The sequence below is a fragment of the Pristiophorus japonicus genome, chromosome 10 (assembly GCF_044704955.1).
Source record: "Pristiophorus japonicus isolate sPriJap1 chromosome 10, sPriJap1.hap1, whole genome shotgun sequence".
NCBI lineage: Eukaryota > Metazoa > Chordata > Chondrichthyes > Pristiophoridae > Pristiophorus > Pristiophorus japonicus.
In genome coordinates this window covers 90,863,085-90,883,300 of record NC_091986.1, presented here as the reverse complement: position 1 = coordinate 90,883,300, position 20,216 = coordinate 90,863,085, and the positions used below count along the sequence as shown (strand labels likewise).

General features: G+C 43.7%; 1 protein-coding gene across 1 annotated transcript in view; it reads right to left on the bottom strand.

The window, feature by feature from the left end:
• The window catches only part of ercc5 (excision repair cross-complementation group 5), a 287,038-nt gene that overhangs the window by 71,372 nt on the left and 195,450 nt on the right, over positions 1-20,216 (bottom strand). The window contains exons 12-15 of the mRNA XM_070891281.1: positions 7,573-7,653; positions 5,315-5,419; positions 3,757-3,932; positions 1,255-1,370 (exon numbers count right to left, since the gene is read on the bottom strand). Coding sequence (XP_070747382.1) covers positions 1,255-1,370; positions 3,757-3,932; positions 5,315-5,419; positions 7,573-7,653 — 478 coding nt within the window. The remainder of the gene's footprint in view (positions 1-1,254; positions 1,371-3,756; positions 3,933-5,314; positions 5,420-7,572; positions 7,654-20,216) is intronic.

The following is a 20,216-nucleotide window of genomic DNA, read 5'->3' as shown; positions in this document are numbered from 1 at the left end:
GGGGCATAGATTTAAGTAATTAAGGAGGTTGAGAGGGGTTTTGAGGAGAATTTTTTTCACCTAGAGGGTGGTGGGGGTCTGGAACTCATTGCCTGAAAGGATAGTAGAGGGAGACATTTTCATCACATTTAAAAAGTACTTGGATCTGCACTTGAAGCGCTGTAACCTACAACGCTACGGACCAAGAGCTGGAGAGTGAGATCAGGCTCGATAGCTCTTTGTCAGCTGGCACGGACACGATGGGCTGAATAGCCTCTACCTGTGCTGTAAATCTCTATGATTCTGTGATTGTATTACTGCTCAGCAAAACAACTGCAAAACTCAGACGTTCAGCTCACAGGAAAATCCAACCATATGTGGCTATGGTAACAATGGGACGTCAGCAAACAACATTCAGAGGGTCATTTTTTTCTTTTACATTAGCATGGTCAGATGAAACAAAAGGAACTGTGCCAACCACAGCAACCCCAAGCAATTTGCTTGTCCTCAAATGAACTAAACACGTATTGATGACTTGCTACTTAAGGGACGATGGTCTTTCATTAATTGACTTTCAATTATTTACTCGGGTACAATTTAAAAGAGAGAAATTGGAATAATAGTTTCAAAGATTACAATTGAATACCAGATTTACACATCAGTGGCACAGTTGCTGCATCCCATTATCTTGTACCACCAGGTACAATCTCTTCCCCTCCCTCCCCCACAGCCCACCCCCCCACAAACACACTTTTAATTGATGCAGAATATTTACTCTTCTGAACTCCCCAATGTTGAGATGTTGCTCTCCCATAAAACACCCCCAATATGCTTTATAGTTCTCCTACCTGAACTTCTCCCCCAACCCCCACCGCCCCCCACTAGTAAATAAGTTTACAACCTCCCCCCACCCCTCACTGAGTGTCGTTTTCCACTTGCTGCTTAAGTTGGCCCCCCTTCCAGTCCCACTGATAACATTTTCTGTCCCTACTCCCTCCTCTCTGTCCCCTCCCACTACTTTCTATATTTCTTTCCCTGTCCTCCTCCTGTCTCTCTCTCTCTCTCTCTCTCTCTCTCTCTCTCTCTCTCTCTCTTTCCATCTGCCTCCTCCCATCCCCCTCCCCACAGTCCAATTAAACTGAATAGTATACTTGGCCTCACTCTGTGTGTGCAACGTCAAAGGAGATAGAATACTTTATTAAAACATTCAAAATCTTTGAAACTTTTGTTTCTGTTGAACTCAACATAATCTTAAACTTTATATACTTTACTAACCTTCTGCCTCCTAAAGCATGTTTTAAGGCATGTCGCTTCAAGATGGTTCTCAACAGCTTGTCTGTAGTTTTCTGTGTGTCTTTAATTGCCAGCTCCTTTCTCTGCCACCTATTAGCCTATGATAGATGATGACTTCAAATTAACCAGGAACAAGTGCCATTATGCAACAACATGGTATATATAAAGTCCAGTTAAGACCAACTCCAGTTTCACTAGGAAAACACAGTGTGAAATTAACCTTACCTGGGATGGAACTCCATTAGATCAAACAGCTGAGAGAGGAAAGGTATATGTTTGATATGAACACAATTAAGAATACATAATTTGTCGTCATATTTTTCACAGGTCTATGCCAACTTTCCTATTATAAATTCCTATGTCCACATTCATAATGGAAGCTGCCCAAGTAAACTTACCTACCTCTGCCAGTGGTGGTGCTGCATCAATTTTGCATCACCCAGCTTCTCAGCCTGTACTGCAGGAAAACAACTATGTTCCAATCAAAGCTACTTCTCTGCTTCCTAAACTACACATAAACAATAAATAATATACAAGATCAAATACATGATAGAAGGATAGAATGTGACTTTTAAATGGGGACTGAATTATGCTGGTGCATCCTGGTCCAATTATTCCTGTAACCCAACTTTACCTGAAGATTACAGCTGGTCTTTGCTCCCCGTGAGCAAACAGTTACATTTGTAAATTCGGCCTTACCAACATGTTATTCATAGAATCATAGAAATTTACAGCACGGAAAGAGGCCATTTCGGCCCATCATGTCCGCACCGACCAACAAAAAGCTATCCAGCCTAATCCCACTTTCCAGCTCTTGGTTCGTAGCTCTGTAAGTTACGGCACTTCACGTGCACATCCAAGTACACTTTAAATGTGGTAGTGAGTTCCAGACCCTCACCACCCTCTGGGTGAAGACATTTTCTCTCAAATCCCCTCTAAACCTCCTACTGATTACTTTAAAATCAATGCCCCTTGGTTGTTGACCCCTCTGCTAAAGAGAAAAAGGTCCTTCCTATCCACTCTATCTAGGCTCCTCATAATTTTATACACCTCAACAAGGTCTCGCCTCAACCTCCTCTATTCCAAAGAAAACAAACGTAATCTTTCCTCATAGCTAAAATGTTCCAGTCCAAGCAACATCCTCGTAAATCTCCTCTATACCCACTCTAGTGCAATCACATCCTTCCTGTATGTGGTGACCAGAACTGCACGCAGTACTCTAGCTGTGGCCTAATGTTTTATACAGTTCAAGCATAACCTCCCTGCTCTTGCATTCTATGCCTTGGCTAATAAAGGCAAGTATTCCGTATGCCTTCTTAACCACCTGATCTACCTGGCTGTCACCTTCAGAGATCTGTGGACATGCACTCCAAGGTCCCTTTGTTCCTCGACACTTCTCAGTATCCTACCATTTAATGTGTATTCCCTTGTTAGCCCTCTCCAAATGCATTACCTCACATTTCTCCAGATTGAATTCCATTTGTCACTGTTCTGTCCACCTAATCAGTTCATCGATATCTTCCTGCTGTACTTCATCATCAACCACACAGCCAATTTTTGCATAATCTGCAAACTTCTTAATCATTCCTCCTACATGCAAGTCTAAATCATTGATATATATCACAAAAAACAAGGGACCTAGTACTGAGCCCTGCGGAACCCCACTAGAAACAGCCTTCCAGTCACAAAAACAATCAACCATTATCCTTTGCTGCCTACCTCCGAGCCAATTTTGGATCCAACTTGCCACTTTGCCCTGGCTCCCATGGGCTTTTATGTTCGTGACCAGTCTGCCGTGTGGGACCTTATTATTCTTTTACGATAATGCATATAACATCCAAATATTGAGACATGTTCTTTGGGACCAAAAATTTGACTGTAAATCTTAACAGTATTTGGAAAACTTGAAGAACATATTCCTGCCAGCAGTATAATCAATATATTTTTCATCCTCTGCATGTCAAGGTTACTGCCTCAATAATATGTCTCAACCCCTTCTTCATAAAAAGGATATCTTACTGAAAGGTTGTTTTTGTTTTGCATTCCCATGATGGCCTCAATGAGATTGCCAATTTATATCAAGTTATAGTTTGTTTTGTGCTGTGACCCCATATCCAGTAGGAACTGGGTTGAGATCCTTAAACTCAGGAGTCATTTCACTTAGGATCTTAACTCCCTGCATTGAAAGGAGACTTTTGTTCAATTCATCTGGAGTGGATTCAAACCAAGAGATGAAATGACAATGTTAGAACCCATCATGCCACCTACATATACACCTTAAAAATAAATTGTTCAACAGTTGCTGAGGAACTTCTATAAACCTGCATAAAATGGTCATTTTGTTGTCCAATGTTTTTTAAAAATATTTTCTTGTACTTGGATGACAAAGTTAATATAAACAACTGCACGTTTTACAAAAATAGATTTTGGACATAAAAATTGTATGGCTTTTGGTATCTAACTACTGTAATAGATGGTACTTACCAAAGTTTGTTTCTTCAGCAGAGGTGCCTTTCCATCAAAAACAACTATTGGTCGTATTCGATAAAATAAGAGTTTACAAAGTCGACGGAGCAAAATCAGAAGGTGAGCATTTGGCACAGCATTACCATGGCAATCTCGTGCCCCCTTCACTGCCTGGTTTAACCAAATGCTGATATCTTTTAAAAGTGGTTAAGAAAAATCTTTAGCAAACAGTACATAACAATTAAAATGATGAGTTATTGTTTAGCTTCACTGATGAAACATCAATTTAGACCACAAAGAAATCAGGGATCCAATAAAAAAAGTGCACAAGTCATAGTGAAACTGACAACTGTGAGGCTAAACATAATGCACTTTACTTTCAAGCACGAGTTAGTCTCCCTAGTGGAGTTATTTAGCAGATCTCACCAAGAATGTGGGTGCATTTTCAACTAAATTAGACCAAGAAGGTCAGAAAACTGCTGTGTCATTGGAAATGTGGCATTTTAATTCAATACATCATTGGATGAAAGGGATACAAAAAATTCAGAACATGTAGGTTGTTGGCTGTATAGTTATACGATATGTTTTATTTCTAAATGGCAAAGATTCAAACTAATGATTTATTTTTAAAACTTTGGAAATTTACACTAATCTGACTTATTTTGCTCTTGCAGTTAATATCAATGCTGAGAAATTGCAGAATACTGGCTGGAGCACACCACTTGGCTATAGAGGCCTGTTCAGCCTCCAGGGAAGTGAGCACTTATACAACAGATATACATGACTACGGGAAACAGTTATAAATACATCAAAAATACTAATATAGCAAAAGTGCTGGCAAACATTAACAGCATACCCATGGTCTATCCATTCTCCTGCACCAAATGGGTATCAAATTTGGTGCATCAAGTGACACATATTCCAGCTACCAGAATTAATTTATCTCCTTTCGTTTTGCTATCCTGCCCCCAGTAATACATTCTGGGTGAGAAGACGGACATACAACCAACTCTTTGCCAACAATACTCCAATCAGCTAGGTACCTCTCTTTGACTTTTGTCTCTCTAAAAGAAAGACTTGCATTTATATAGCCCCTTTCACGACCTCACAGCCAATGAAGTATTTGTTGTAATGTAGGAAATGCAACAACCAATTTGTACACAGCAAGCTCCCACAAACATCAATAAAATAAATTATAATCTGTTTTAGTGATGTTGATTGTGGGATAAATGTTGGCCAGGACACTGGGGAGAACTCCCCTGCTCTGCTTCGAATAGTACCATGGGATCTTTTACATCTACCTGAGGGGACACATGGGGCCTCGGTTTAGCGGCTCACCTGATGTTGGAACGATGCAGCGCAAGAGTATTCACTCTGCTTTCCTCTGGTCAAATTAGGCCTTAACACCTGACATCACTCTAACATTAAAGTTATGTGGTAAGACAAAAAATACTTTGCACCAACACTGAAACTGTAATGCCTATGCACCTGTAGATATAATTTGCTTTCATCGGCCTCGATCAGAGCTGTGAACACAGAAAGTTCGAACGTCCAAGAGTAGCTACATAAAGGATACCAACAGCAAGTATTTTTCCTTCAAGAGTTTCTGGATTGATGGTTTGTCCTGTACCCTCCAACAGTTTCCACAGACCCTGAACTCCCATAATGTTGATTAAAATCACTCAAAAGTCTGCAAGAGGACACGAATTACAACTTATAGTTCAATTGTCAGAGAAAAATAAATAGAGCAACATTGATCTTGCAAGTGTGATCAGAGATTTTAGGTTTGATTAGTATACTAATAATGTTAAAGGTAGTTATAAGTTTACAGATAACTGTTGTTTAACTCATGAGATTATTACCTGCATCATGAATATTTATCACACAAGTAGTTTCATTCATTTTGGAACAACAAAACATGCCGATCTAAACTTCAAACAAATGACTGCTCTTTGTCAAAGGTGCTGTTTTTACTAATCTGCTCATGAAGTGATGAACTGCAGTTTAAACAGACCAGACATACTAATGCCAATAATTAATAAAGGAAATACAGGGAAACCCTATCATTGTAAATACAAAAAGGAGGGAAGAAAGACTTGCATTTAATTAGCGCCTTTCATGACCTCAGGATGTCCCAAAGCACTTTGCAGACAATTAAGTACTTTTGAAGTGTTGTCACAGTTGTAATGTAGGAAACACAGCAGTCAATTTGCACACAGCAAGCTCCCACAAACAGCAATGTGATAATGACCAGATAATGTTTTAGTGATGTTGATTGAAGGATAAATATTGGCCAAGATACCAGGGAAAACTCCCCTGCTTTTCTACAAAATAGTGCCATGGGATCTTTTATGGCCACCTGAGAGAGTATCTCATCTGAAAGACAGCACCTCTGATTAGTGCAGCACTCCCTCTGCACGGGAGTGTCAGCCTAGATTTTTGTGCTCTGGAGTGGGACTTGAACTCACAACCCTCTGAATCAGAGGTGAGGGTACTGCCAACTGAGCCACGGCTGACACAATTAAAATAAAAGGTGACTGCCCCACTTACTGTACACATCAATACTGAGCCAAAAGATCAAATGGTGGGGCATTCAAAATAACATCCCACTGCACTACCCCCAAAAATGATACACTTCGTACTTAATCCCTGGATGTGTCTCATCTTGTGGGGGGTTATCTTTCTCTTTAAGACACACTCCATGTTCTGAACAACAAGATTAGTCAAGGAGGACTCTTTTTTTAAAAAAAAACTAGGGGATTATTTGTACAACAACAACAGAATAAACAGTAGTCAACATGGATTCAAAAAGGGGGAGAGCCAGCCTGATCAACTTGATTTCAGACAGTGATATCCAAGTGGACTACAGAAAGCCCTACATGGTCAACAAATGTGGCAAGAGACAGCAGAGACCTAAAAGAAAAAGCTTATACAAATGCAAGGAAAAGTGGAACTCAAGTGGTCTGGGAAAGATATAGAAGGCAACAAAGATATATAAAGAAAATATGAATATGAAGGAATATGAAAAAGAACTTAAGGGATATCAAAGCTATCAAATGTTTTTATAGATAAATTAAGAGAAAGGGGAATGTGGCCCCATTAAAGACAGATGCAGGCGAGATTATAATGGATAATAAGAAAATGGTAGACTTCTTAAATGAGTATTTTGAATCAATTTTTAATAAGGGGTCAGCCATTTAGGACCGAGATGAGGAGAAACATCTTCACTTGAAGGGTGGTGATTCTTTGGAATTCTCTACCCCAGAAGGCTGTGGAGACTCAGTCTTTGTATATATTCAAGACAGAGATCGATAGATTTTTTTGATATTCAGCAAATCAAGGGATATGGGGATAGTGCAGGAAAGTGGGATGGAGCTAGAAGATCAGCCATGATCTTATTGAATGACAGAGCAGGCTTGAGGGGCCGAATGGCCTACTTCTGATTCTAATTCATTTGTTCTTATGTTAGAAACATAGAAAATAGGTGCAGGAGCAGGCCATTCAGCTCTTCTAGCCTGCACCGCCATTCAATGAGTTCATGGCTGAACATGAAACTTCAGTACCCCCTTCCTGCTTTCTCGATATGTTCACAATGGAAGAGGACAAAATACTAGTGGTATAAGAAACCTAAAATAAATCAAAAGGAACTTAGTGAATTTAATACAAGAAAATTTGATAATGGAAAAATTAATGGGACACAAGTGGCTGGATTTTCGGGTGGTTTGCGCCACGTTTTGACCCTCCGCAGTGAAAACCCGGTCACAATCCTTGGTTCCTTGTTTGCGGCGACGTGTAACGACTTGGATTGCGCTTCATCCGAGTTTCGGCACTCACCTGACCTGTACGCCGTACCCAGAAGACCACCAGGTAAAACCCAACGGTGCAGCTCTGCCAGCAGCGGTAAGTTGGGAAAACCTGAAAAAAAGGAAAGTTAAAGTTTTTATTTTTTTGCAACAATTTGTTAGGCAAGGGTCTTGGTAATGTTTTTTGAATGTTTTCCCCCTTCCCCCCCACCTCCTCCCAAGACCTTTCGCAGCGCTCCCGGCTCTGCACTAAAGTAGACGAGGATGCGCCCCGAATAATTGTGCAACGCCTCCCCCCTAGTACAGACACCAAGTGCCGAAAGTTAGGCCTTAAATAGGTAACGTAGCAAAAACAGTAATTTTCACATATCGCTCAAATTTTTGCCCAAAAAAGGAGAAACCCAAAAATCTAGCCTGGGGGGAAAACTGCAGTTGGAGGTTTCCTTCGTGCGAACGCCTCCAACCCAAAAAAAATCTGCGAAAGTACCTGGTGGTCCCGGAGGAACGTAGGATTCCGGTCGGAGGCCTAGATTCGCTGTGCAGCGCATGGGGTACGTACGTACATACATGCTGGAGTCACATGGGCCTGGACCACCAATCGCTATGCATTATTCTCATTGATAATGGGAACTCCATTTGTACGAGTTCCCATTACTATCAATGAGAATAACCCTCTAAAACACAGAAACACAGCATAATAAATAAATAAAACACCTCACATTTAAAATTAATTAAAATTAAATGTAATTTTTTGGAATTTTTTGTGTGTGTTTTAATAGGGTTAAAAATAAACTTACCTTAATGGACAGGATTTTTAATATACAAATGAGTGTTTAAATTTAATTTTCGTATGTTTTAAAAGCTGGTAAAAGTAAGCTATGCGCCTGCTTTTACCAGCCGTAAAAGTTTGAACATTCGCTAGGCACAAGTTGGGCAAATAGCCCAATCTCTCCTGTGCGGATGTCCTTCTCCCGGGGATGCAGAGGATCTGCACGGAGAAATCTTGACAGATCGGAAAAGCATGTTTTCGGCTCATGTGCATCGCGCCCTGAAAACCGGCTTCTGCGAGGCCTCGCCAAGTCCGTGCGCACTTCGTATAGACACGGTGAGGTCGGAATTGTCAGCCCCATATATTAATGACTTGAATGAAGGAAAAGAGAGTTGTATATAGAGAGGGAGCTGGAATACGAAGGAGGAAATTTATGCTACAGTTGTAGAAAACTCTGGAGTACTGAGTTCAGTTCTGGGCATCGCGCATTGGAAGGATATATTAGCCTTGGAGGGGGGTGTAGTGCAGATTCACCAGAATGATACCGGGACAAAGGGGTAAATTATGAGGACAGGTTACAAAAAATTAGCTTGTATTCCCTTGAGTTCAGAAGGTTCAGGTGCGATACAAATCAAGGTATTTAAAATTATTATGGGATTCGATAGGGTAGATACAGCCCTCCGGTGGCAAATCCAGAACAAGAGAACAGAATCTTAAAATCAGAGGTAGGCGATTTAGAAGTGAAATCAGGAAGCACTTTTCACACAAAGGGTAGTCGAAATCTGGAACTCGCTCCCTCAAGAGGCTGTGGATGCTGGGTCAATTGAAATTTTCAAGACTGACATTGATAGATTTTTGTTGCGTAAGAGTACCAAGGGATATGGAACAAAAGGCAGGTTAAAATAGTTAACGTACAGATCAGCCATGATCTAGCTGAATAGCCCACTCCTGTTCCTATGCAATGTGTTACAACCTAGATTTCAAAAGGCATTTGACAAATTCCAATTGAAAAATTATTAGTTAAATTGGGGGAATTCAAGGCAATTGGCTGAAAGGTAGAAAACAATGAGTACTTTTTAAAAAGAGAGATAGGACAGGGGAGAGTGGCTGAAAAGTGGGTAACATTGGATCAGTGTTGAGACCACTATTGCTTCTAATTTGCATCAATGACTGGGATTCAGAGACTCGATGCAAATTGGTTTTATTTGCAGATAATATTAACTGAAGAGGAGTGGTGAAATCAGAAGTAGCAGCCCAAAAATTACAGAATAAGTTGGGTAAAATATGTAAGGGGGCAGAAAAATGACAGATGACATTTAATACAGACAAATGTTTGGTGCTTCAAATAGGAAGAACACATTTTTTAAAAATTCATTCATGGGATGTGGCCGTCGCTGGCAAGGCCAGCATTTATTGCCCATCCCTAATGGCCCTCGAGAAGGTGGTAGTGAGTAGTGAGCCGCCTCCTTGAACCGCTGTAGTCAGTGTGGTGAAGGTACTCCCACAGTGTGGTTAGGTAGGGAGTTCCAGGATTTTGACCCAGCGACTATGAAAGAATGGCAATATATTTCCAAGTCAGGATGGTGTGTGACTTGGAAGGGAACTTGGAGGTGGTGGTGTTTCCATATGCCTACTGCCTTTGTCCTTCTAGGTGGAAGAGGTCGTGGGTTTTGGAGGTTCTGTCGAAGAATCCTTGGTGAGTTACTTCAGTGCACCTTGTAGATGGTACACACTGCAGTCACAGTGCTGGAGGGAGTAAATTCTTAAGGTGGTGGATGGGTTGCCAATCAAGCAGGCAGCATTGTCCTGGATGGTTGAGAGCTTCGAGTGTTGTTGGAGCTGCACTCATCCAGGCAAGTGGAGAGTATTCCACTTGGAATTGGATTGGATTTGTCCTGCTTTTTGTGGACAATGTTCCACTTTGGTGGGTAGATTCCAGTGTAGTAGCTGTACTAGAACACCTTGGCTAGAGGCGCAGCTAATTCTGGAGCACAAGTCTCCAGCACTACAGCCAGGATGTTGTCGGGGCCCACAGCATTTGCTGTATCAAGTGCACTCACCTATTTCTTTATATCACGTGGAGTGAATCGAATTGGCTTGATAATATGGACCCCAGGTGGAGGCTGTGATTGATTATCCACTCAGCACTTCTGGCTGAAGAAGCCTTGTCTTTTGCATTCATGTGCAGGGCTCCAGCATCATTGAGAATGGGATGTTCATGGAGCCTCTCCCTCACGTTAGTTGTTTAAGTATCCACCACCATTCACGACTGGATATGGTAGGACTGTAGTGCTTTGATCTGACTGGTAGTCTATAGCATGCTGCTTCCGCTATAGTTCTGTGCTACGAGCTCATTTTTAGGTATGCCTGGTGCTGCTCCTGGCATGCTCTTCTACACTCGTCATTGTACCAGGGTTGGTCCCCTGGCTTGATGGTGATGGTAATGGTAGAGTAAGGGATATGCCATGCCATGGGGTTACAGATTGTAGTGGAATCTACTGCTGCTGATGGCTCACAGCACCTTATGGATGCCCAGTTTTGAGCTTCTAGATCTATTCTGAGTCTATCTCATTTAGCACGACGGTAGTGCCACACAACACGATGGCGGGTGCAGTCAGTGTGAAGTTGGCACTTCGTCTTCACAAGGACTGTGCAGTAGTCACGGATATGATGTAATTGGGATTATGGAGACATGGCTCCAGGGTGACCAAGGGTGGGAACTCAACATCCAGGGGTATTCAATATTCAGGAAGGATAGACAGAAAGGAAAAGGAGGTGGGGTAGCGTTGCTGGTTAAAGAGATTAACGCAATAGTAAGGAAGCACATTAGCTTGGATGATGTGGAATCTGTATGTGTAGAGCAGCGGAACACCAAAGGGCAGAAAATACTCGTGGGAGTTGTGTACAGATCACCAAACAGCAGTAGTGAGGTTGGGGATGGCATCAAACAGGAAATTAGGGATGCGTGTAATAAAGGTACAGCAGTTATCATGGGTGACTTTAATCTACATATCGATTGGGCTAACCAAACTGGTAGCAATATGGTGGAGGAGGATTTCCTGGAGTGTATAAGGGATGGTTTTCTAGACCAATATGTCAAGGAACCAACTAGAGAGCTGGCCATCCTAGATAGGGTGTTGAGTAATGAGGGGGGATTAATTAGCAATCTTGTTGTGCGAGGCCCCTTGGGGAAGAGTGACCATAACATGGGAGAATTCTTCATTAAGATGGAGAGTGACACAGTTAATTCAGAGACTAGGGTCCTGAACTTAAAGAAAGGTAACTTCGATGGAATGAGATGTGAATTGGCTAGGATACTCTGGCGAATGATACTTAAAGGGATGACGGTGGATAGGCAATGGCAGACATTTAAAGATCACATGGATGAACTCCAACAATTGTACATCTCTGTCTGGCGTAAAAATAAAACAGGGAAGGTGGCTCAACCATGGCTAACAAGGAAAATTAGGGATAGTGTTAAATCCACGGAAGAGGCATATAAATTGGCCAGAAAAAGCAGCAAATCTGAGGACTGGGAGAAATTTAGAATTCAGCAGAGGAGGACAAAGTATTTAATTAGGAGGGGGAAAATAGAATACGAGAGGAAGCTTGCCGGGAACATAAAAACTGACTGCAAAAGCTTCTATAGATAGGTGAAGAGAAAAAGATTAGTAAAGACAAACGTAAGTCCCTTGCATTCGGACTCAGGTGAATTAATAATGGGGAACAAAGAAATGGCAGACCAATTGAACAAATACTTTGGTTCTGTCTTCACTAAGGACGACACAAATAACCTTCCGGAAATACTAGGGGACCAAGGGTCTAGCGAGGAGGAGGAACTGAAGGAAATTCTTAGTAGTCAGGAAATTGTGTTAGGGAAATTGATGGGATTCAAGGCCGATAAATCCCCAGGACCTGATAGTCTGCACCCCAGAGTACTTAAGGAAATTGCCTTAGAAATAGTGGACTCATTGGGGGTCATTTTCCAACATTCTATAGACTCTGGATCAGTTCCTATGGATTGGAGGGTAGCTAATGTAACCCCACTTTTTAAAAAAGGACAGAGAAAACAGGGAATTATAGACCTGTTAACCTGAAATATAGAAACATAGAAAATAGGTGCAGGAGTAGGCCATTCGGCCCGTCAAGCCTGCACCGCCATTCAATAAGATCATGGCTGATCATTCGCTCAGAACCCCTTTCCTGCTTTCTTTCCATACCCCTTGATCCCCTTAGCCATAAGGGCCATATCTAACTCCCTCTTGAATATATCCAATGAACTGGCATCAACAACTCTCTGCGGCAGGGAATTCCACAGATTAACAACTCTCTGAGTGAAGAACTTTCTCCTCATCTCAGTCCTAAATGGCCTACCCCTTATCCTATGACTATGTTCCCTGGTTCTGGACTCCCCAACATCGGGAGCATTCTTCCTGCATCTAACCTGTCCAGTCCCGTCAGAATCTTATACGTTTCTATGAGATCCCCTCTCATCCTTCTAAACTCCAGTGAATAAAGGTCCAGTTGATCCAGTCTCTCCTCATAGGACAGTCCAGCCATCCCATGAATCAGTCTGGTGAACCTTCGCTGTACTCCCTCAATGGCAAGAACGTCCTTCCTCAGATTAGGAGACCAAAACTGAGCACAATATTCCAGGTGAGGCCTCACTAAGGCCCTGTACAACTGCAGTAAGACCTCCCTGCTCCTATACTCAAATGCCCTTGCTATGAAGGCCAGCATACCATTTGCCTTCTTCACCGCCTGTTGTACCTGCATGCCAACCTTCAATGACTGATGTACCATGACACCCAGGCCCCTTTTCCTAATCTGTCACCATTCAGATAATATTCTGCCTTCCTGTTTTTGCCACCAAAGTGGATAACCCCACATTTATCGACATTATACTGCATCTGCCATGCCTTTGCCCACTCACCTAACCTATCCAAGTCACTTTGCAGCCTCTTAGCATCCTCTTCACAGCTCACACTGCCACCTAGCTTAGTGTCATCTGCAAACTTGGAGATATTACATTCAATTCCTTTGTCAAAATCATTAATGTATATTGTAAATAGCTGGGGTCTCAGCACTGAACCTTGCGGTACCCCATTAGTCACTGCCTGCCATTCTGAAAAGGACCCGTTTATTTCTACTCTACTTCCTGTCTGCCAACCAGTTCTCTATCCATGTCAATACATTACCCCCAATACCACGTGCTTTAATTTTGCACACTAATCTCTTGTGTGGGACCTTGTTAAAAGCCTTTTCAAAGTCCAAATACACCATATCCACTGGTTCTCCCTTGTCCACTCCAGCAGTTACATCCTCAAAAAATTCTAGAAGATTTGTCAAGCATGATTTCCTCTTCATAAATCCATGCTGACTTGGACCAATCCTGTCACTGCTTTCCAAATGCGCTGCTATTACATCTTTAATAATTGATTCCAACATTTTCCCCACTACTGATGTCAGGCTAACCGGTCTATAATTCCCTGTTTTCTCTCTTACCCCCTTTTTTTAAAAAGTGATGTTACATTAGCTACCCTCCAGTCCATAGGAACTGATCCAGAGTCTATAGATTGTTGGAAAATGACCACCAATGCATCCACTATTTCTAGGGCCACTTCCTTAAGTACTCTGGGATGCAGACTATCAGGCCCCGGTGATTTATCGGCCTTCAGTCCCATCAATTTCCAAAACACAATTTCCTGACGAATAAGGATTTCCTTCAGTTCCTCCTTCTCGCTAGACCCTCGGTCCCCTAGTATTTCGAGAAGGTTTTTTGGGTCTTCCTTAGTGAAGACAGAACCAAAGTATTTGTTCAATTGGTCTGCCATGTCTTTGTTGCCCATATAAATTCACCTGATTCTGACTGGAAGGGACCTGCATTTGTCTTCATTTTTTTTTCTCTTCACATATTTATAGAAGCTTTTGCAGTCAGTTTTTACGTTTCCTGTAGGCTTCCTCTCATACTCTATTTTCCCCCTCATGATTAAACCCTTTGCCCCCTCCGTTGAATTCTAAATTTCTCACAGTCCTCAGGTTTGCTGCTTTTTCTGGCCAATTTATATGTGGTGCAGCATGGCCCAATGGATTGGGGGTAGAACCAGGTCCCGGCGCTGAAAACAGTGCCGGGACCTCTGCACATGCACGCTATAATCTGCGCATATGTGCAATAGCTCCTGGCAGGCTAAATCTGTGAGTACGCGCTGCAGACTATGTGGGAGGGGCCCGAAGCATGCCGTCCCTAGCCCTGGCCGAATGGGCTCCCTCATCGGCAGCCTGCTGCGTTCCCCAAGGTAGGACGTCTATTTTTTATTTGTTATTTGCTGATTGATTTTGGTGCTTTAGGTGCAGAGTTCCTTCTATTTTTTTTTATTTATTGATTGCTTATTACTTTTTGTGCTTTGTTTGGTGCTTGGTGGTGCTTTAAATGTAGTTACTTGCATGATTCCTTAACTCTAGGTAAGGTTTTTCTGTGTGGACAAAATATTTCCCCAGCCGCTTAGAGCGGCGTATCTCTATGTGGTGCGCCAACTTCCTGGAGGGAAAAAAAGCACCAAAAATCTACCTCGGAATTTGGCCGCTCCCTCGGCGTCGCGCAGCAGAGTGTGTGGTGGGGGGGGGTGGAGCTTCAGCCGCGCTTGCTCAGCATGACCAGCAGGGGGCGGGGCGTGGGCCTTGCAGTGCTGGCAGGGGCACGCATGCCTGTTTGAGTGTGCGCGCATGCACAATAGTAGTAATCTCGGGATTGCTACCAGTGCCACGTGATAGTCAGAGTAGGAATCGCAGGATAGCGCAGATGAATACGTGGCTTGAGCAGTGGTGCAGCAGGGAGGGATTCAAATTCCTGGGGCATTGGGACCGGTTCTGGGGGAGGTGGGACCAGTACAAACCGGACGGTCTGCACCTGGGCAGGACTGGAACCAATGTCCTAGGGGGAGTGTTTGCTAGTGCTGTTGGGGAGGATTTAAACTAATATGGCAGGGGGATGGGAACCAATGCAGGGAGACAGAGGGAAACAAAAAGGAGACAAAAGCAAAAGACAGAAAGGAGATGAGGAAAGGTGGAGGGCAGAGAAACCCAAGGCAAAAAACAAAAAGGGCCACTGTACAGCAAAATTCTAAAAGGACAAAGGGTGTTAATAAAACAAGCCTGAAGGCTTTGTGTCTGAATGCAAGGAGTATCCGCAATAAGGTGGATGAATTAATTGTGCAAATAGATGTTAACAAATATGATGTGATTGGGATTACGGAGACGTGGCTCCAGGATGATCAGGGCTGGGAACTCAACATTCAGGGGTATTCAACATTCAGGAAGGATAGAATAAAAGGAAAAGGAGGTGGGGTAGCATTGCTGGTTAAAGAGGAGATTAATGCAATAGTTAGGAAAGACATTAGCTTGGATGATGTGGAATCTATATGGGTAGAGCTGCAGAACACCAAAGGGCAAAAAACGTTAGTAGGAGTTGTGTACAGACCTCCAAACAGTAATAGGGATGTTGGGGAGGGCATCAAACAGGAAATTAGGGGTGCATGCAATAAAGGTGTAGCAGTTATAATGGGTGACTTTAATATGCACATAGATTGGGCTAGCCAAATTGGAAGCAATACGGTGGAGGAGGATTTCCTGGAGTGCATAAGGGATGGTTTTCTAGACCAATATGTTGAGGAACCAACTAGGGGGGAGGCCATCTTAGACTGGGTGTTGTGTAATGAGAGAGGATTAATTAGCAATCTCATTGTGCGAGGCCCCTTGGGGAAGAGTGACCATAATATGGTGGAATTCTGAATTAGGATGGAGAATGAAACAGTAATTTCAGAGACCATGGTCCAGAACTTAAAGAAGGGTAACTTTGAAGGTATGAGGCGTGAATTGGCTAGGATAGATTGGCGAATGATACTTAGGGGGTTGACTGTGGATGGGCAATGGCAGACATTTAGAGACCGCATGGATGAAGTACAACAATTGTACATTCCTGTCTGGCGTAAAAATAAAAAGGGGAAGGTGGCTCAACCGTGGCTATCAAGGGAAATCAGGGATAGTATTAAAGCCAAGGAAGTGGCATACAAATTGGCCAGAAATAGCAGCGAACCTGGGGACTGGGAGAAATTTAGAACTCAGCAGAGGAGGACAAAGGGTTTGATTAGGACAGGGAAAATGGAGTACGAGAAGAAGCTTGCAGGGAACATTAAGGCGGATTGCAAAAGTTTCTATAGGTATGTAAAGAGAAAAAGGTTGGTGAAGACAAACGTCGGTCCACTGCAGTCAGAATCAGGGGAAGTCATAACGGGGAACAAAGAAATGGCGGACCAATTGAACAAGTACTTTGGTTCGGTATTCACTAAGGAGGATACAAACAACCTTCCGGATATAAAAGGGGTCAGAGGGTCTAGTAAGGAGGGGGAACTGAGGGAAATCTTTATTAGTCGGGAAATTGTGTTGGGGAAATTGATGGGATTGAAGGCCGATAAATCCCCAGGGCCTGATGGATTGCATCCTAGAGTACTTAAGGAGGTGGCCTTGGAAATAGCGGATGCATTGACAGTCATTTTCCAACATTCCATTGACTCTGGATCAGTTCCTATGGAGTGGAGGGTAGCCAATGTAACCCCACTTTTTAAAAAAGGAGGGAGAGAGAAAACAGGGAATTATAGACCGGTCAGCCTGACCTCAGTAGTGGGTAAAATGATGGAATCAATTATTAAGGATGTCATAGCAGTGCATCTGGAAAATGGTGACATGATAGGTCCAAGTCAGCATGGATTTGTGAAAGGGAAATCATGCTTGACAAATCTTCTGGAATTTTTTGAGGATGTTTCCAGTAAAGTGGACAAAGGAGAACCAGTTGATGTGGTATATTTGGACTTTCAGAAGGCTTTCGACAAGGTCCCACACAAGAGATTAATGTGCAAAGTTAAAGCACATGGGATTGGGGGTAGTGTGCTGATGTGGATTGAGAACTGGTTGTCAGACAGGAAGCAAAGAGTAGGAGTAAACGGGTACTTTTCAGAATGGCAGGCAGTGACTAGTGGAGTGCCGCAAGGTTCTGTGCTGGGGCCCCAGCTGTTTACATTGTACATTAATGATCTAGACGAGGGGATTAAATGCAGTATCTCCAAATTTGCAGATGATACTAAGTTGGGTGGCAGTGTGAGCTGCGAGGAGGATGCTATTAGGCTGCAGAGTGACTTGGATAGGTTAGGTGAGTGGGCAAATGCATGGCAGATGAAGTATAATGTGGATAAATGTGAGGTTATCCACTTTGGTGGTAAAAACAGAGAGACAGACTATTATCTGAATGGTGACAGATTAGGAAAAGGGAAGGTGCAACGAGACCTGGGTGTCATGGTACATCAGTCATTGAAGGTTGGCATGCAGGTACAGCAGGCGGTTAAGAAAGCAAATGGCATGTTGGCCTTCATAGCGAGGGGATTTGAATACAGGGGCAGGGAGGTGTTGCTACAGTTGTACAGGGCCTTGGTGAGGCCACACCTGGAGTATTGTGTACAGTTTTGGTCTCCTAACTTGAGGAAGGACATTCTTGCTATTGAGGGAGTGCAGCGAAGGTTCACCAGACTGATTCCCGGGATGGCGGGACTGACCTATCAAGAAAGATTGGATCAACTGGGCTTGTATTCACTGGAGTTCAGAAGAATGAGAGGGGATCTCATAGAAACGTTTAAAATTCTGACGGGTTTAGACAGGTTAGATGCAGAAAGAATGTTCCCAATGTTGGGGAAGTCCAGAACCAGGGGTCACAGTCTGAGGATAAGGGGTAAGCCATTTAGGACCGAGATGAGGAGAAACTTCTTCACCCAGAGAGTGGTGAACCTGTGGAATTCTCTACCACAGAAAGTAGTTGAGGCCAATTCACTAAATATATTCAAAAGGGAGTTAGATGAAGTCCTTACTACTCGGGGGATCAAGGGTTATGGCGAGAAAGCAGGAAGGGGGTACTGAAGTTTCATGTTCAGCCATGAACTCATTGAATGGCGGTGCAGGCTAGAAGGGCTGAATGGCCTACTCCTGCACCTATTTTCTATGTTTCTATGTTTCAGTCTGTACACATGCGCAATGTAACAGGAAGCATGGCAATCGGCCAATTAAAGGGAGAGCGTCCTCCGAATAAGTGGCCTTGGAGCATATATAAAGGTGAAGTCTAAATATTGATTATTTTTGTGGCTGAGGGAGTGGAAAGGAGTGCTGGATAGGTATAAGAGAGGTGTAAGTGTGATCTTTTGAACATTAACTGCGTTTGAGTCCAATAGACTAATGGCGCAAGAACCACCAAGAATTTCCTCCATGAGAAGTGAAGAAATTAGTGATGGTTATTGAGGAGAAATGACTGGAGCTGGATATCAGTAAGAGTGGTCTGTCAAAGGTCTCCCCCAAGGAAATGAGGAAAAGGTGGAACCTCGTTGCCGAAGAATTCTCCGCAGGGGTCAACACCGCAAGATCTGGAAGCCAGTGCAAGAAGAAATGGCAGGACGTTGGTCAAGTAGTAATTGCAGTGGAAAATGTGAGCATCTGTATGTGACCCACCAATCAGAAGCGCACCATGTCTGACAATTAATATTTTTATCTCTGCAGAAGAAATTGGCTCACAACAAGAGGAAGAGAACTAGAACTGGAGGAGGTCCGCCAAATCTGCACCAACTGACACCCCTGGAACAGAGGGTTGCTGCTTTGCTGACTCGCACTGGCAGATGCCAAGCTGGACCCACACGTGAGGGTGAGGGCGAGACATTAAAATGCATAGTGGCCCTTCAAATCAACCTGCTGACTGGTCTGCTACGCATGAGACTACTCATACCACCCATCCTGCCCACTCCTGTGCTGCTAACCATTTGACTGTTGTGTTGTCTTTTGCAGAAGACGACGACACTTCTCAAGATCCTGAGGATCCAGATGCGTGTGCTCCAGACCAAGGCGGGTGGGGGGGGGGAGGAGGGGTCCATGGAAATGTGTGCTTAGGAGAATGCTGACCACGATATCGATCAGGACATATCACAGGGCATCACACAGCCAGAGCCCTCCATTAACTCCTCGGCAACCTTCCTTGGGTTCACACCTTCTGAGGTCGCGGGTCCGAGTAGCGGTCGGGAATTGCATCTTGGGACACCCAGTCCCCCACCGTCCTAGCCTGCGCCTTGCACTGGAGGGGTGCCATTTGGTAGACCCACGGCGAGGGGAAGGAGAAGCCGACCCGTCTCTCCTGAGAGGCAGCCCTCAGCAGAAGTTAATCAGGTTTTTTCATTGGGTGAGGAGACCAATGCCCTCAAGATAACTCGTGGCGGCCGTCACTGGGGTGCGTGATGAGGTTGCCACACTATCAGGTGAAATCTCTGCACTAAGACGGGAAGTCAGGGCGGGCATTTCAGACGATGGCAGATGCCATGAGGAAGCTGGCTCCTGCAATAAGGGCACAAAGGCCAGAGAGTCAAATGTCACTCCCACTTCACTCCACGCACCAGCCACCGGTCAGACCCAAGTCGGGCCCCCAACCCCCCGCCACCACCATCACCGACCCTATAAGAAAGTGCACTTTCCCCGAGACGTGGGTGAGGGATGGGTGCAGGTTTTCTTTCCTGTTATGGCTGTTGTTGTTGGTATCCTTGAAGTGCACTGTAAAATTGACAATAAAAGATATTTTGTATCAAAACTGAATCATCCTCCATTTAGGGTCAAGTGTAAAAAGTAAAAATCCCTCACCCCTACAGTCATGCATGCCTGTCGCTCCTAGCCCTGGCGGGAGGGCTAGCCGGTGCTTCTGTAGTTGGCAAGGTCGGACTGCTCTATTTTCTGTAGCTGATTTATCTTTCATTTATTTGTGGTGATGTTGTGCAGCCCCCACCCCACCCCCCGCCATCTCTGGCTCCCCTCTCTCTCCCTCTCCTTCCCTCCTC